The sequence below is a fragment of the Diachasma alloeum genome, unplaced genomic scaffold (genome assembly GCF_001412515.2).
Source record: "Diachasma alloeum isolate Michigan unplaced genomic scaffold, Dall2.0 Dall_scaffold_00206, whole genome shotgun sequence".
NCBI lineage: Eukaryota > Metazoa > Arthropoda > Insecta > Hymenoptera > Braconidae > Diachasma > Diachasma alloeum.
In genome coordinates, this window is record NW_021680371.1 from 1,771,519 (window position 1) to 1,790,633 (window position 19,115).

The window sequence follows — 19,115 nt, forward strand, 5'->3', positions numbered from 1 at the left end:
TGATTTATCACATGTCCATTTATCTTTGCAACGAGTGATTTTGAGAGGAAATATCAGAGGACCCCTTGTACCTGTAAAAGTTCATCACAGAATTCCCTCTGGCATTAAGCCTATTTACACCGAGCACTTGCGCTCGACTACACATAATGTTATATGATGTGCAATCAATTTTTTACATGAGAATGATGTCTAGCGCTGCGTTCCCCCATCAAAAAATATATTTAAAAAATACATAATATGGGCCAATTCCATATTTTTCCGATTTATAAAGAATATATTAAAAAATATATAAAGCATATATTTTATATATTTTTTTAATATAAATTAAGAGAGTTTAAGATATTTTTTAATATATTTTTCGAAATATAAATTTTGCCTTGTGGGTTTTCATCGAAGAGTTACTCCAACTCTAGTCTAACTCAAGTGCTCCATGTAAACAGTCTTATGTTCGCCTAAGATCCTTCATATCACAACGGTTTAATATTCTTAAAAATGTCAAATTTGACAAATTCATTCACCACTTGACTCCTACCTGTCACCTCCAGCACTTCGACTCGAAAATTATACAAATCATAAAAGAAGAACTATACAACAAATTTATACCCTAAGTTCGCGTGAGTAATCTCGATTTATGACACATCTACCATGTTTCTAATGACGTTATGCAATCGATGATATTATTCATATTTTCGTTTTTGGTTAATAAGTCGTTTATTGTTTGTCATGTTTAGTAAGCGCGAAGTCTGACCTCCATTTCTGGATCCTGTCGATGAGCGAGATGCGGCTCGACGCCACCGGTTACAGTACCACTGCCGGTTACGTGGTGGCCGAGATGGTGATGATGGGAGAGATGGTGGTTGTGATGCGGTGGCTGAGCTGCGGCATTTCTGTAAGCCCGTTGTTTCTCCTCAAATTGACGAAGTCGCTCGTTGTAGCGGGTCAACTGGTTGCGAAGTTGAGCGTCCTCTTGAGCGGCAGCTTCTTCATCGAACTCGAGACAACCCACGCCGTCCAGACGCTCCAGGTCGATCCAGCCGCGCCACCTCACGCAGACGCCGTTCATTATCAGACTTGATCTTATGTGCACCTGGAAAATTGATGGATTGGGTCTTCATTGATTTGTGTTGTTATCTCGTTATATTATAAAAATCAAAATCGCCTTCTCGTGGAAAAATTTGGTACTTGAAATTGAGGCGCCAAAATTAAGGGTCACAAGGGTCAAATAAGGGTCACAGGACTCAAAATAATGATCATGAGGGACGGAATATGGGTCATAAGGATCAGAATAGGGGTTATGAGAGTCAAAGTAAGGCTCGTAAGGGTCACGAGGGTCACGTTAAAGGTCATAAAGGTTAGATAAGGGTCACAAAGGTCGGATTAAAGGGTCAAATAAGGGTAACAAACGTCAGATTAAGGGTCTAAATAAGGGTTACAAAAATCAGATTAAGGGTCAGATTAAGGATCACAAAGGTCAGATTAAGGGTCCAAATGAGGATCATGGGGATCAGAAACTAAGGGTTACAAAGGTCAAAATCACAACTAAGGGTGACAAGGGTCAGAATCACAATAACTGTCCCTATCGAGAAGTTAATAAGGGTAATGAAGGTCAGATTAAGGGTTCAAATAAAGTTAACAAGGTCAGATGAAGGTCTAAATAAGGGTCACAAAGGTCAAAATAAGGGTCTCTATCTCTCTATATTATAGAAATCTAAATCGATTAATTGGGTCAGAAATGAAGTGTCAAAATAAAGGTCACAATGGTCAGAATAAAGATCATGAGGGTCAGATTAAAGGTCATAAAGGTACGAATAAGGGTCATGACGGTCAGAATTACAATAACTGTCCCTAACGCGAAGTTAATAAGGGTAATGAAGGTCAGAATAAGGGTCACAAGGGTCGTATGGATCAGATTAAGGGTTCAAATAAGGGTAACAAGGTCAGATTAAAGCTCTAAATAAGGGCCACAAGGGTTAAAATAAGAGTCTCTATCTCTCAATATTATAAAAATCCAAATCGATTTCTGATGATGAAAATTATGTACTCGAAATTAAGACTCCAAAATTAAGGGTCAGAAATGAAGGATCAAAATAAGGGTCACAACGGTCTAAATAAGGATCATGAGGGTGATATGGAGATCATAGGATGGGGATCAAAGAATAATCCTCTCTGACATAATCAAATTCCTTCTCTCAACACAGCAATAAAAAAATAAATCCTGACAAAAATAATATGAATATTTTGGACAGTGCAATTTTCTCGTGGCCGCAGGCGGTGGTATATACCTTCCAATCTCGGTAATCGCCTGCTGGAAATGAGGAACACTTAGCCGTGTAGCAACGGGACGAATTAGGATGAGAAGAACGGAGAAGGATTCTATGATGAGATTGAAACGCTACGTAAATTGGATCATTACGACATCGTGTAAGTTTAATGGATTTTTTATCTTCCCTTCAAACTTCCTGAAAATAACAATTTTCGGATATTGAATTGTTTCCTGCAGATATACTACACTTTGACAATCGTAGGAAAAGTGTTCTTTGACTGTTGGGAGGGTGGCATTCGATTTAAAATAGTGATGCCGTCGAGACTACACGATAAATTCTTTGGATAGATCATCACTGTCTGAAAAAATATCAAAAGTTTTGGAATCGTTGCAATCTCGAAAGACATTGGATGGGAGGACTTATCTTGCCTGGGTCTCGACTTTTTCGGTTTGTCTGTTTTTATATCGCCGATATATCATTAAATTTCATTTTTCAAAAATCGTTTTCTCAACAAAATGTTCGGAAACCGAGGGTGACTTTGCGCCTAATAACTCCTCTTGCACGGAGAGAAATATCCAGCAAAAATTACGGAACAATTCACGTAATCCACAATGGGAAATCGTTTTCCGGCAATTTTTATAGGAATGGAAGAGAAGAAATCTGAAACGATCAGTGAATTTTGAGGTTCATCACCGAACAAAGTACGAAATTGTCACGTAATTTTTCCCGAAGAAGTAAAATCTTACAGTAACTTCCCGACTTCTCATGCCTCCAGAATCAAAAATTCTTGAACGTTCAACAATTGCTATGAAGCTGGTGAGTTATTCCTACGTTCCGTTCCGTCAAATTTTTCAATCGTTGGGGACAAGTTACGGACCGACTTGTCCCCACAGCAGTGAGTCGTCAGACGGGTGGTTAATTTTTACGGAACAAATCGTAGAAATTACGTGGCGATTCGTACAATTTCAGTTCCGACTCACTTTTTATTGAACAAGATCTATGCGCGCGCTCTCGCGCGCGCTGATCTATTCATTTGTTGCAATGAAGAAATGGAATTCATTGAATTTCATTTTCTCATGAATACCTTATCAATTCTGATAATGAATCAAAGAGAATTCGACTAATGATTGAAGTGAATAGCGAAGTAAAGTAAAAGAATCTATAAAGAATTTTTCATTTTCAATTAATTATCTTCAATTTTTTTCAATAATCGGTCTCCATAAAAGGACAGAATTTATTAATTTCACCGATGATATATATACATGTGAAATATATATATTACATGACGTGAAAAAAAAATTTACCACTGAAGAATTTGAAATTATGTCACTGAAGAATTTGAAAATGCCGCGTGTTTTTTTTTTGTGAATAACTTCGTGTCACATATTGACCAATCAGAATTAAGGATTAGCGGTCAGGCAGTTTCGAGATATTTCGATGTAAAACAACTTCACCTTTCTTTCATCTTTAGTAAAATAGGATTTTAATTCGCGCGCGGATTACGTTTCGAAACGTAATTTTTGCCTTTTTTGCTGGTAGTTTTTATGGATTTTTTCTCTCCGTGTATGAACTGAAAAGGATTTTCCTCAGAAAAAATTGTCCGAGCCACTTGGATATCCTTAACAATACACGAATTGAAAAATTCAGAGACACAGATTCGAGTCCAAGCAGTTGTCAGACTTGATTTTACTCGGAATCGTCGGAAATACGAGTTCCCGAGAACTGGGTGTCGCCCGTCGGGAATTATATCCCTCCAGGACCTATATTTTCAGCGAGTGTGTATTTCCGGTGTTCCTAACAGTCGAGGTGGCCCGAAAAAATCAGAGCCGAGACATTAACAGACAAAAGACGAAATATTGTTACGAAAATCTGAAAAAAAAAATTGTAAAAAGCATCGCGGGGCGTTTAATCGTTATTTCGCAGTACCTTGCCTGCAGTTCGCTGACAGCTGGGTACTAGATTTTTTCAGCCCCAACGGGACGTTCATTTGGGGGATAATTGCGCCGACGGGGTGGCATCTCAGTAGGTGGTAACAGAGGACATACAAATCTCTAGACTCAATCAAAGATACACAAGGTCAGTCACAAGTGTGGAAGTATGTGCGTCACGCTCTGGGAAATACCTGCTCATTTGTGTTGCTAAGTTCTTTCCTTTTGAGACTGGTAAGGTCAGTGATGAAACATCTTCCAGGAAAGAGATCAAGGAAATTGAATCAATTGTTTTTCAACTGGACTAGTAAGACAATTCCACAGGAAATGGGTAATTCAGGGCGAAATGACATTTCCAAATCTTAATTTTTTCCACAAATCGAATTCAACGTCACGTTTATAAAAAATACAGAATTTCCGTCGAAATTTCCGCTACACTTTCTGGAAATTTTCATCGAATTTAATTTAATGATGAAATTTCAAGGAATTTTATCATTGAAAATTCAGAATTTCGAGGGAAAATCAAAGAGAACTATAAATTTCAGTTCCATTTTTCCCTGAAAATGAATAGAAAACCGTAAAATTCGGGTAAATATATTCTTGAATTTTCAGAATAGTGACACTGAATGCGATTTTTAGGGAGAAAAATTCATGAAATTTCAGATTACACTGAAAATTCAATGTAAATTGACACTGAACATTCATATTAGATTGAAAATTCGAATAAATTAAGGAATCCTCGTCTTTATGCCGCTCAAAATTCTGGAATTTTACTGAATTTTCAATGAAACCTGAAATTTCATGATTTTTTCCCCCTAAATCACATTTAGTATCACTGTCCTCAAAATTGGTAGTCAACTGTCCATGAAATTTAATTTTTTTTCTAACGGTGTACATAAAAAAAAAAAGATTTAATTCTATCCACTCATTACCGAACAATTGAAGAAAAACTGTGTTACATACGTACACACGCGTACGGACGAGGTCTAAAAATTGCATTTTCCGACTTTTCAGATCACACCCGCTGGACATATCGCAGAAAATCCAAAACATAAATTTAAACGATTACAAAGCTTCCACACTGAAGCAAAAAAAATCCCGAAGATCGAACAACTGTCTCATTTTTATTTATTTAATTACAACCTCATCTCCAATTAGTCAAAGTTTTCACGCTCCGTAAAATGCGATTAATAACTCAAGGGTTACATTCGTGTATTTAACCCTTTCCTCGTTCTCACGCGAGTAAAAACAACAGGGAAAGAAATAAAAAAAAGGGAAATAAAAAGTATAGAGGTCTGGGCGCTTGGGCGTGACCCATTACCGTGGCATAATACCCAACGATATTTAAACTGTAACTCGTTCCGCTCAACCCTTTGACATTCTCATTTGCATGAGGCCCAAAGTGACATTGAAAGAAAGGAATGAGAGGGAAAAAAATGGAAAGAGTTAAATCTGGTGAAAGGGTGCCACTGGGTGGCAGTACGTTATCAAGTGTGGCCCAGCGTATCTCCACTGATTTTTTCAAACGTCGTATTTATCTCGACAAGACGGACACACAGGAGCCAGACGGCTTTGTTTCAAGTGGGCGTCACCCGGCGCCTTTTTTCACCAGGTCCGGTATGTGGGACAAAAGATGGGGACATTCGTCATCATTTCTAGCTTCCCTCTTTCTATACCTATCATAAAAGGGAATACCATACGGTCAGCGTGAGCGTTTCTTTCTGCACTTCCCCTGTTTTTTAAATTTCCAACAATATTTTCTATGAACGTAAAAATATTTATTTGTTGGTAGGGCTTAAATGGAAGAAGTTCAAGGTAAATTGTGGCTCTGAGGAGAAGATAATTGTCTGAGAAGAAAACGGAGGGAAGAGCGATTCTCAAATTGAGAATATTGTTCTGGAAATTGAAAGTGATTATTTTTGTTTGAGAACTTGACGAGATTGGAGACAAGACGGGAATGTATTGGAAGGACAGACGTTTCATGCTGCATGGGAATAAGGACAATTGATTTGAACAGTTCAATTCGATTCTGTAGCGAAGCGGTAAAACGGTTGAAGTCGATGTTGACTATTGGACAGTCTGCAATGAATATCTCGGAATCTAAGGGAGATAGCAAAGATTTTGGCATAACCTTTTTTATAGCCCTCAATTCGCTCTACGATAAAGGTAATTACGAAATTTTCGGTATCTTTCTTAGATTCGGAGATATTCCTGAAAACTCAACTACACTGTTAACAATTTTCGTCTGAATTTGTCGTGCCAAATTCTGGAAATTTTTATCGTGTTCAACTTCCACTGAAATTTTCGGAAATCTTGTCATTGAAAAATCAAATATTCCATTGATTTTCTGTTCAAATGATCTGGAAGTCAATAAAAACTGATTTTTCAGTTCAATTATTCTGTGAAAATTCAGAAAAATCAGGAAAATTGAAAATCGCGGTTTTCCGCCCCTAGAGGCATAAAACGATCCTCGCTTGCGGATTACGTGAAATGTTCCGTAATTTTTCTTGAATATTTCTCTCCGTGTGAAAATTCAATCAAGTGTGTGGAAAGTGGAATTTTACGCACGAGTGATGAAAAATTATGAATTGCCAATGATCACTGATCAATCTGTCGAGTAATTTGCATAGACAGTGGAGGGACGACGACGAAGTGATATTATTCGAGGATTCCGGTAGATAAAAAGTGACAGTATTACGAGAGTCGAAGCAATTCCGTTCCATTCGAAGAAATCCAAAGGTGAGTAGTGAGAGTGAAAAAAAAAATTCCATCCACGCATTCATTCTCTCATTCATTTACGCATTCATTGAATGCAAAATGTCACCACAGGGATATCAGGGGGTCCCGTAATTCTCCTTTCAATCGCGCTCGTTAATTATCGTCGATAAGAAATTCGCGATAACAGATGTGAAAAGGTAGAAAAAGGGGGGCCTGTTGTTATCCAAGCGTCGATCTGACTTAATTGCTCGCGCCACAGGGCACCGTGACAATGCCCAGCACGTGTCGCTTCTCTTTATCTACCCGTGTACCTTTGAAACAATGCACCGACTCGTCTCGTGCCGTGAGCGCGATTGAAACGTCCTCAAGTGTGCCCCGGAGGGCCACGCTTCGGCTTTCAAGGGTTTTCCGCTTTTCAGAGGTCTTTGGGCTCTGACCCCGAGGCACAGAACGATGTCCTGCGACAGGGCCTGTGGACCTTCGGTTCGGAAGATTTATGGCGGCTGCGAGTTTCTGACTGGGTGGAACAGTTGGTGAGTGCTAATTGTCTGTGATGTCTTTCAAAAACTGTCAGGAAAATTGGAAAGATCAAAATAGAGAATTTTTTGGTCTCGTGGAGGACATGTGATTCGGTTTTATTTTCGCGATTTTCTACAATTTTTTTTCTCAGTTGTAATTTTCCCGAGGGGCTACTCACTCTCTGATCAAGTGCCACCACATAATTTTTAAATGAAGTCGACTTCACGTGATTTCGGAGGTGATTTCAGTGATTTCGAGAAGAAAAGAAATCGATAAATTCAAGTGGATCGCGATAAAATTTCGTGACTGTAATTGACTTCGAATGATTCCATAGATTCGAAATCAGTGATTTCAGAAGAAAAATTTTTATCTTTAAAAATTTTTAGCTTCCTGTTATATGAAATTTTATCATAAATTTGTAGAAGTTGTAATTTAATGGCACTAAAATTTGAGATTTTTTGCAGTACACACTATTAAATTTTTTTATCATGTTTAACCCTATTGTGGTCACCTGACGGGAAAATGCGACTTTAGTCACCTTCGCGGGAGAGTGCCGCCGTGTTATTTAGGCTCCAGCGTTGCCGAATCCACTCTACACTTCCCGGGCGCGTTTAGCGAGTTCCCAGCAACGTCGCTCAACAGGCAATTTCATTTAACACGGGAAAAAATTGTTCACCTGTTGGAAATAATTTTTTTTCTCCCAGAATTAAGAATACACTATTGAAAAAAACGTACTAGAATTTTCCAGATACTTCAATTGACGAATTCAATTTTTCTCAAATTTTTCCGGTCAACCAGTCGATGGCAAGGTGAATAAAAGGTGTTGCGGCAATTCCCTCGCATAGTGACCAGTTTAGGGTTAATTTCCACTGAAACTTCAGGAAATCTCGTGATTGAAAAATCAAATATTCCATAGATTTTCAGTTTGAATTATCATAAAATCAGGAGAATTCTTGATTTTTCCGTTCAATTATTCCCAATTCAAAATTGAAAATTCATAACATTTTGGCTCTGAATATTCATGTTTCAATGCAAATTCTACCAAGCTTTGAAATTTCCGTCTAACTTCTACTGAAAACTCATTAATTTCGTTGAATTTTAAGTAAAACTTGAAATTATATCGCCATTCAGAATCACCGTCACATTCATGAGAATTACCATCAGATTTGCCCTGAAATTTCAAAAAATTGCTAACAGTGAAGCACTAGAGTTTTTCTAAAGAATTTGTTTCCGCACTGTTAGAAAAAAAAAATTTCACGGACAGTTGACCACTCATTTTCAGGACAGTGACACTGATTGCGATTTAGGGGAAAAAAATCATGAAATTTCAGGTTTCACTAAAAATTCAGTAAAATTCCAAAATTGTAAGCAGCATAAAGACGAGAATCCCTTAATTTATTTGATTTTCCAGTCTAATATGAATATTCAGTGCCCAATTACATTGAATTTGCAGATAAAAATCTGAAATTTCATGATTTTTTTCTCCCTAAATCGCATTCAGTGTCACTATCCTGAAAATTCAAGAATATATTTACCGGAAATTTCTGGTTTTCTATTCATTTTCAGGGAAAAATGGAACTGAAATTGACAGTTCTCTTTGATTTTCCCTCGAAATTCTGAATTTTCACTGACAAAATTCGTTGAAATTTCAGTGGTAATCGAATTCGATAAAAATTTCCAAAAAGTGTACCAGAAATTTCAGACAAAAATTTCTAAAAGCGCGTGTAGAACAATTCAGCTGTCGTCGCCCTGTCCAATTCAGTCCGTCTCAGCTCGAAAAATTCGCCTCGAGAATATCCTTTTCAATCTCGCCAGGACAATTTCAACATCAAATATGCGGAAGCAATAAACATTTCCCTTCGAAGCAAGATCAACATAATCTTCAACGCAACAATGCCCTTTTTGCAAATTCCTCTGAAATTCTCTGTGACATCTCCCAAGAGAGATTTCTCCTCCGGAAGATTCGCAAATTCGCGCAAAATGGCGGTCTACGGACGACAGTATCGATCGCAATGGCGTCCGAGGCGACGGCGACCTCTGGACCGACGCCGGCGCGGTAACGAGAAGACCGGAAGCCCCCGTAAAAAAGGCGTCAAAGGAAGAGGAGATAAAATTTGGGAAATACCAGGACCCGGTTATTTATTCTCGGCACTTTTTTTTCATCCAGTTCTACAAAGCGGTTTATGACCAAAGGAAACAACCGAGAGGAAGACGTTCTCAGAAGCTCTCGGGGAATTTTCAGTCAGGGGGTCAGTTTTATTTCATTTGACGAAAAATTGGCGTCGGACAGAGCCACTGGACTCCCGCAGTGAGGGGCTGTTGTATACGTCATACGGGGGCGGCAAAAGGGAACTCGGGGGTTCGAACGGGAAGTCATCAGTGACTGGTGCAGGATCCTTCCATTGTTGATTTATACGGAGCTACGGATTTTACGGGGAATCGAGTTGTACAAACACGGGAGGCAAACGTCACGTATAGTTCGACTTTATTGTCATCGAATTTGTAGTAATTGACGGGGATTTATTTCCAGTTTCAGGGAAGTGGAAAGTGACGAATAAATAAACACCCTCTGCGCCAATTATCATGTTGTTTAAGAGGATTTTCGAGCAATTGCGGAATTTAGTTTACATTTTTTTACCTTTTACTTGGGAGGTCATGTACACTGTTAAAAATTTTCTACTGAAATGGAAATTTCTGACAAGAAACATGTCCACTGAAATTTCAATCAATTTCGCCATTGAAAACTTATAATTTCATGGAAAAATCCGTGGGAACTGTAAATTTCAGGTCAATTATTCCGGGAAATTAATGAAAATGCAGGAAAATTGAAAAATTCATGGAATTTCAAAGAAATTCCCTGAAAATTCAAGGGTCTTTTTGCAATGAATATTCATTTTCACTTGAAAATTGATGTAAATGGTGGAATTCTTGTCTTCGTGCCAGTAAAAAAGTGGGACTTTACTTGAAATTTGAAATTCCATGATTTCCCCCAAGTTCCAATTTTTTTTCCAACACCGTTTCAAATGATTTTCTCCCGATGCCATTTCTAATGTCTTATTTACGAATGAGTGTTTTCAAATTACCTTGCCATGCTCCTTGTCAAAGTCGCATTGTCCCGGCTCGGAGAAGGTTCCAGCGGCGGGACCGAACGTCAATTGTAGATTAGTTCCCATTGCAGCGAATGCAATTTCAGTGTGACCCTCGCGACACGCATTTTGGAAACGACCCTGACGCTCCTCCAAGGGTCTATCCCTGAAGCCCGTGTATCTCACCTGCAAACAAGCAATAAAATATTGCATGTAAATAGGGAAATATCCTCGATCTCTTCAACATCTACACTGAGAAAGAAATTTTCTAATATCTGAAACATATTTTCTTGAGACAAGTAAATTTTCTTCAATTGCTTAATTCTCTCAGGCATCTCAACTCACATGACCCGAGAAAGGCCTCACGCTTTAAAATATTCTTGTACTCAAGTATGGTTTTGTCGCAAATGAACTTACTTAAATCGCGTAGAAGAATGGGCAATCTTCTAGTCTCTACTGTTTTCATGATTTTTTCGTTATGCACTTCCAATATTGCAATATGTAAAATATTCATAACGTAACGCGGAACGATAGTGATGAATGAAAATTTATCCGAGTTCCATGAAGTGCACACATTCTGAGATTTAAGCCATTGAAAATAATTCACTCCTCTCAAGAAAATATGTTTCAGATATTAGAAATTTTTTTTCTCAGTGTACACACGAAACAAATACTTCAAAGAAAAATTACACGGAGAGAAATATTTATTAAAAATTACGTATCTTTTCCGTAATTCCGAAGCGAAATGTAGGTGTAGGAAATTTTACGGAACTGTCACGGAATTTTTTTTTTAAATTCGCCTCTGACATGGCTAAATTGACTTTTTGTATTGTTTTTCACAAACAGTGACTTTTTTTACATGGAAGAAAGCGAAATCAGTTGTGTAGGAGTCGAATTCCAAAAAACTGGCTCGTAATTGTTGTTCCACACATTTTTCCGGAAATTTTGAAAAAAAAAATTCTTCGTAAAAAATTAGAGGCTCTGGACTGTTCTTAACATTTTAAGCGTTTTCGGGCAAACGAACAATAAAAACAAGTCTCACTCCAATAACCCACGACTTTTAAAACTCATAATAGGCTTCCCCTTAAGGGTTCCATCACTGAGTCCCTGACGGTATGTACTAGAAAATTTTACAAAAAATTCACCGTATTCAGCCGTTTTCTCATAAGATGGAAAAATCGATTTTGGGGGGATTTATGATCCCGGTTTGATAGCCTATTCCTCGCATATTACAAGCCCGCATTTCATTATTCATTATCTCCTAAACTGTGTAGCATAGCTAGTTAACATTTTTTTCAATAGCTGGGGACTATTATAAACATTATCTACAAAAACCATGACCAGAATCGTAAGAAAAACCTATTTTCAATATAATAATAATAACATAATAATGGAATAACATAATTCAATTGCGAAATTTCCGCGAGTAATTGGCGTGAAACCTCAACTAAATTTTCACACCCGCAAAAAAGTTGGTAGCGATTATATGGATTAACACTAAGATAACGATTCCATTAAACAATTCAACTGAAACAAAAATTTCTTCACAAATAAAAACTTCAAAGTCCACTATGTTGAGAGAAAAACAGGAGAGTTCTGAAGCGAGTCTTACTCGTGCCAAAAAATTGTTTGTTAAAAATGATCAAAGAGGTGCGCAGAGAATGAAAATTTTTATTACAAAAATAGATTTAGTCCTTTCAAAAAAAATTATTCTCCGTGCAAGCAAGAAATGTCATTTCTAGCCCTATTTCTTCGTTATTTGATGCTCCCATATCTATTTTTCTCCCGACAAATGCTCGTTTCATATGAAACAAGGGATTGCAGTTTGTCATTTCGGCTATTTAATAATCACAGAAAACAAATGAATTCTTAAATGAAATAATGATAATGATATGAGAGCAATCTTGTAACTTGGGAACAAAATTTTTGGCTCGTGGCGCAATAAGCTGCGAGCTGGTGATGAGAAGACTGAAAGCAACAGATAGAGACTGGTGGACAGGCTGGAGAGGAAAGACAAATCAAAGAAGCTGGAGGAAGAAGTTAATAAATGCCCTAGCCGGAGAAGTAAATGCACCGTTGTGTGTGGGACTAGCTAAGATAGAAAAAGTGCTGAGAGATTATAGCGAAAAGAAATTTTGAGAAACTAGAAATTGCGAAAGTGCTCAAACTGTGATACTGTGATATTACCATCATTTGTTGCACCCTAAAGACATTATTGACAAAAACAATTTATTGGAGTGTTATGGAGATATTTGTTGACTGGCTTGTGTAGATGTAAAACTGTAACAGTAGCATCACGGAAATAAAGTACTATTAATACTAATTTTGGCTCGAACAGTGTAGCTTCTCTCGGATACCCGTACCCCTGCTTGTTCTCCTAATCTATCGATACGAAACTTCCCACCGGATTAGGAATCGGCTCCGGAACTGTTTGGCATTCCGATCCCGCGCGTGAGACGACCCGACCGGATTAAAATTCGCAGTATTTTGATTTCTGGGAATAATTACCTCGCACTCGCGGCTCAAACGGCGGAACAGCTCGTCGCTCTCAAACTTGGCCTTCTGGTCGGGTACGACCCGGGGCATCTTGAAGACGAATCTGGGCCTGGGCTGTTCGTAGAGGCCCATGCCATCGAAGGGGAGAACACCGACACCCAGACCGGGGCCCCCGGCATGTTCGCTCATCGCGTGCATCATCTCAAGACGATTTTCCGCTCTTACTCTCGGCAATGTTGAATGTTGTTATTCCACTCGGCCCCACAAACTCAACGGTTCTCACAATTTTCTGTCAGTCCCTTCCGCTTTTCACAGTTTTTCCGGTTCACTTCAACTGGTTGATTAATTCAACGAAATCGTGAAGACATCTTACGACACTTGCGCAGATGGGATACGATGGATTATCGGTATTTGACAGATTGTCACTCTGACACACGACCGCACAGTGCGACGTCTCAGTGGAGACTAAAGTGTGCTGAGGGTCTCGGTTCCAGGGTTTATGCTGCATTGCCACGCCTACGAGGTAGGACCGCCCCTGAAAAATATCCCCCCGCCACTGGTTTCATGCTCGAGCGCACTGGGAAAGGGAAACAAGTCGATTTTGTGCCGACCTGCCCCCGTCGATGGTGAGAAACATCTGGAATATTTTGTGTTACTAGATCTGTGCGCGCGCTTATCTTTTTGTGGTGAAAATGAAGAAATCGAATTTATTAAACTTCATATACTCATAGATGTTTTGTAAATATTGATAATGACTTCAAGAGAATTAAGAGAATGAAGAGAATGAAGAGTGAAGCATCAATGAATAATTTTTAATCTTCGATTATTTCTTTTTTTTTTACTTTTTAAAATAATCTGATTAAAATCTGTAATTGTTGAAAAATCAGGGGAGGGTTATGAATTGATTTCCTAGAAAACTGAAAAAATTTCTTGAATTCTTCGGAAAATTTCACAGTTTTCCAGATAACCGTAGATCACAGATTTTTCTCAAATTATTTGGGAAATTGAAGAATTTTCGTGAATTTTGTAGAGTTTAGAATTTATGGATGAACATCTGAAAAGCAAAAATTGATCATTTTGGCGTGTGATAAATATGAAAAATGAAAAATATGACGCAGAACAAATTTTTGGCATTTGAAGTATTTGAAAATACCGTGGTTTTTTTTTCAGCGACTACTTCACGTGACTCATTGACCAATCAGAATTGAGGATTAGCTGTCAGGCAGTTTCGAGATTACTTCGATCGTGGATTACGTTTCGAAACGTAATTTTTACTTTTTTTCTGGCAATTGTTATTGAATTTTTCTCTCCGTGTGAAGGGATATCGGTACTCCTTATTCCTGTGGCTCAATTTCAATTCAGTAGCGAAGTGGTAAAACCGTTCAAGTCGACTTATCCCCCAGTTGAGTTTTTGAGGAATATTTCGGACTCTAAGGGAGATAGCAAAATTTTCGCAATTACATTTATTGCAGCTCTCAATCGGCTCTGCAAAAAAGGTTATAATAAAAATTCTGCTATCTCCCTTAGATTCCGAGATATTTGAAAACTGGTCAATAGTCAAAATTGACTTGTACCGTTTTACCACTTCGCTACTGAATTATTATTATAAAAAGAAAATGAAAAAAGAATCATAAAGGAATAATCGGCTAGAAATTGGATTTTTTTTCTTCTTTTACGTCAACGGGAACTTCGAATCACTTTTTTCCTTCAAGTATTAGACGAATATCAATATTTCAGCGAAAAAAATTCAAAAATGCGAAAAACAAAAGGCCGCAAGAACTAAAAAAATTAATTTTTCCTGAAAGTTTTAAAATCGATATATTTTTTCGAATAATAGAATAATACTCAATTTCAATTTCTACACAGCAAAAACGAACGTCTGAATTTCACACACCTTTTGTAGACATTTTTCAGGCACTAAAGAGCATCTGAATAAAATGAAAATGTGTCTGAATTTCAGACGAACGAATGCCTAAACATAATTCATGTTTGAAAGTGAAAATTGAAGTGAAAATTTTCACTTCATTCAGACGATTTTTGATGTCTGAAAATAGTCTACAAAAGGTGTGAAATTCAGAAAGTCGTTTTTGCTGTATATCCTTATTTTTTGATAGAATGAACAGAATAAATAATAAAAATTGAGAATTGAAAACTAAAAATTTTATCGGATTATTATTATATATAATAATAATGTAACTGTGAAATTTCCGTGGAGCTGCCACTCGCTAAAATTCCGCCAAAATTACGGTAAATTCCACACGAAGAGAAATTTTTTAGAAAAATTCTAGTCTACACGGAGAGAAATTTTTGATAAAAATTATCCTACCGTTCTATAAAAGTGTATCATGAGTCATCGTTTCCTCATTTCTATCCCGAAATTTAGTAAAAATTAATGTATGATGATCAAATTTAATTCTACGTTAGAGAAATTTTATCCTGATAAAAATAACCGTGCCGGTAGAGTAAAAATTACTGTACTGGTAGAGTAAAATTTACCAACCGTTCTAAAATTTTCGTTGTTATTTACATAAAAATTATTGGACTAGAAGGGTAAAATGTATTATGCGTCAGGATAAAATTTCTCTAACCTAGAATGAAATTTGATCATCATATATTAATTTTTATTAAATTTTGGGGTAGAAATGAGGAAACGGTGACTCATGATACACTTTTATAGAACAGTAGGATAATTTTTATAAAAAATTTCTCTCCGTGTAGCACGGAAAAAAGGCGCAAAGTGACGGCCAGGAAGAAATTCCAGTACCGGCACTTGAAATTTTATCGGGGAAAGCGTGAATTTTTCCCTGAATTTTGTGAAAATTTCACAGAAATTCCACGAAATTTTACCAGAAATACCAAGAAATTTTCCTTTAACAGCACTAGAATTTTTCACAGCCGGTGGATTGTGATTTTTTCCAGTACTCGTACTAGAATTTTTCTAGAAAATTTCTCTCCGTGCAGTCAAAAATTTCCAATAGTGAATTATTATTCCAAAATATTACCCCTCATCAATGAACAAATATAAGAAAGCCCCAGTCCCACCCCGAAATGAGCATAAATTCAGTGTTTTGATGTCCTTCGATTGGATGAGGGATCCGAGTGCTCGAAAACGTCAAACCCTCCCCCTTCTCGAGCACATATACGCTGAGAAGAGCATTAAGTGTGTCGATTCCCCGGGGGAAAAATATGCCGCTCTTCGAGTGGCTCATCCATTCAAGAGGATCATTGTCAAGCCCGGCGATTAAGATCGCGGGCTCTTTTTGGACACTGCCAAATGGATACCCATTTATCCATCTCCCTTTTTAGTGCCTCTGTCGCCATTGCAGGGAGGAGAATGATGCTCCATACAGCAGTGTGCATGAATGGCCCGTTGGCTATGAGTTTATGAAGGTACATTTTTATTGGGGATTAGAGACGTTAAACAATCAAAACAATTGTGAAAAGGTCTCTCCGCCGGATGTGCCTGATTCAGAATTTCAGGGGAATCAATTTTACGGAGGGACTTTTACGGGTCATACCTGGCCCCACTGTTGACCTGGCAACTTGCCAAACGCATCTCTGCACCGCCATAAAACAATAAAAGTGTTGAAACTCGAAAAGTTTTCAGGAGTGGTTTTTCTTCGGTTGCACCATAAATTAAGTTAAATGATGCAGTCGAGAGAACAGAAAGTCTTGCTTTCAGGGGCTTTTTTAAAGGGGAGACTACTGTGAGTTTTAAAAGTCATGGGTTATTGGAGTGAGACTTTTTATATAGATCTGAAAATGAATAATTAGTGCAAAAAAATTTTTTTTCATTGTTCGTTCGTCCCAAAACGCTTAAAATGCTAAAAACAGTCCAGGGTCTCCAATTTTTGAGCAACAAAAGATTTTTTTTCTTCAAAATTTTCGGAAAAATGTGTGGAACAACAATTACGAGCCAGTTTTTTGGAATTCGACTCCTACACAGCTGATTTCGTTTTTTTTCATATAAGAAAATTCACTATTTGTGTAAAAAAATACAAAAAAGAAAATTTTGCCATGTAAGAGACGAATTGAAAAAAAAATAGCTCTTAATTGTTGTTCCACATATTTTTCCGAAAATTTTGAAAAAAAATCCTTCGTAGCTCAAAAATTGGAGGCCCTGGACTGTTTTGGCATTTTAAGCGTTTTCGGGCAAACGAACAATAAAAAAAATTTTTTTTTGCACTAATTATTCGTTGTCAGATCTATATAATTAATCTTCAACGTATGAAAAGTCTCTCTCCAATAACCCACGACTTTTAGAACTCATAGTAGTCTCCCCTTAAAGGGAAACGGAACCCCTGTGTCTATATGAACTTTTAGAATTGTGTTTTCTCCTGCAATTATTACTTTCTATTTATGGAACTACTTCATTGATTCAACAATGCAATGATTAAGTCAAGTATAAAGTAATTTCACAGATATGAAGTAATAATTGTCGGACAAAACACAATTCTAAAAATTCATATAGACACAGGGGTTCCGTTTCCCCTTAAAAAGAGTTTTTCAAAGCTGTTGATTTTTGGGAATAGGGAAGGAGAGAACTGTCTGGAGATTTTATTTGGAGAATTTAAAATATTTGAATGGAGAAAACCATTTTTCAGGCGCCATACGATGCGCGGCTTCGCGCACGGAGAGAAATATTCAATAAAAATTAGCTATCTTTTTCGTAATTCCGGAGCGAAATGTGGTTGTAAGAAATTTTACGGGACTGCCACGGAGTTTTTCCAGAGCGTTCCGTAATTTTGATCTGAATCTCCTGTATAAAATTGCGATACCGTCACTTTTGAAAATTGACAATCACCAACAAAGTTATAATTTTTTAAATTAATAGTATTAGACAGATGATGAACATCGGTGACAATTTCAAAATTTTAGAACTTATGGATATCGAGAAATTAAATGAACAAAATCAGTCTTATACACGGCCTCTTATGGAGTTTTGATTAAATTGAACGTTTCAACCCCCTAGGAACTCAAGAAAAATTTGAAAAAATTTGAAGATATGGGGAATGATGTGTTCAATGTGATGGCGACAAAAAACAATGGGGTACCGGGGTGAATAAGAGAGATATTTCAACCCGCCGTACCCATTTGATCCCATGCTTTCTCGAGGTTCGTCACGCGAAATAGAGGATTTTCCGCATTTATTTTCTCGATGTCTAGTTCCGGTTGCGGGTTTGAAATTTCGTCGGATGGATGAATACATATTTCTCCAATGATGGAGGGAAAGAAAAAATTTGTTTTGAATCTTTTTTCAAATTCACTTGGCACCCTTAATTCTCTGAGTCGATTCTGTTATCGGTGAGCGAATTGTGAGTTCCGTAATTTTTACTGAACATTTCTCTCCATGCGGTTTATGAGAGAATTCTTTGATTGGGAATCAAAGTAAAGAAATGAGTGATTTTATAACACTCTGAAGAAGTATAGTTGAAATTAAAACAAAGTTATCAGCAGTGTTGAGATGCGCATTATTTCCAGTGCATTCAACATGAAACTTCACTTCTATATTTAACTTCGTTCTTTCCAAAATATATATCCAACAAAAAAGCACCCGATATTCTCTTCTCCTCTGTTATTTTATTTGTCCTCATTCATCGTTCAGATTCAATCTCGAATTCTCATTCTCTGAATAATGGAGATTGCCAGGCCATTCCCTTGTTCCATCTCTCCATAAACAGTAACGATCGACATGAAAAGGATTTCGTTGCATCTCCCAACGTCGCGGATTAAATTTTCCTCCCCAGATTTTCCCAGAGCTATAAAAGCCCCGAAAAAGAGTGCAGAGTGCGATACCACGATCCCACCAACGTAGAAGCACTTCCATTGGTCCAGTCAACCCGCCAATCACAGTTTAGTAACGTTTGTTCCTATCTCTCTCTGAACGTTAAAATTATTCGCATGTGTCGGAGAGTGCGAGGCACTCATGCATATGCACACGAGCCGGTCTATGCCAATTGTACCATGAAAATTCGGCTCCATAAATTTCCGAAGGGATGAAACATCTCATTTAGGTATGCCCCAAGGCAATACCACCCAAAAGTTGGTCCCTATGGATTTTCGGAAAAAATTCTAAATGACTTAATTTAATGCATATTCATTTA

At 37.5% G+C, this 19,115-nt stretch overlaps 1 protein-coding gene across 1 annotated transcript; it reads right to left on the minus strand.

Moving 5' to 3' along the window:
• Positions 1-304: 304 nt before the first annotated feature.
• LOC107036137 (protein big brother) lies at positions 305-13,462 on the minus strand. Its single transcript, XM_015253881.1, has 3 exons — positions 13,024-13,462; positions 10,513-10,701; positions 305-1,087 (listed from the first exon to the last, which is right to left on the minus strand). The coding sequence occupies exons 1-3, from the start codon at positions 13,210-13,212 to the stop codon at positions 728-730; spliced, it is 738 nt and encodes a 245-aa protein (XP_015109367.1). The 5' UTR covers positions 13,213-13,462; the 3' UTR covers positions 305-727.
• Between the last annotated feature and the right edge of the window lie 5,653 nt (positions 13,463-19,115).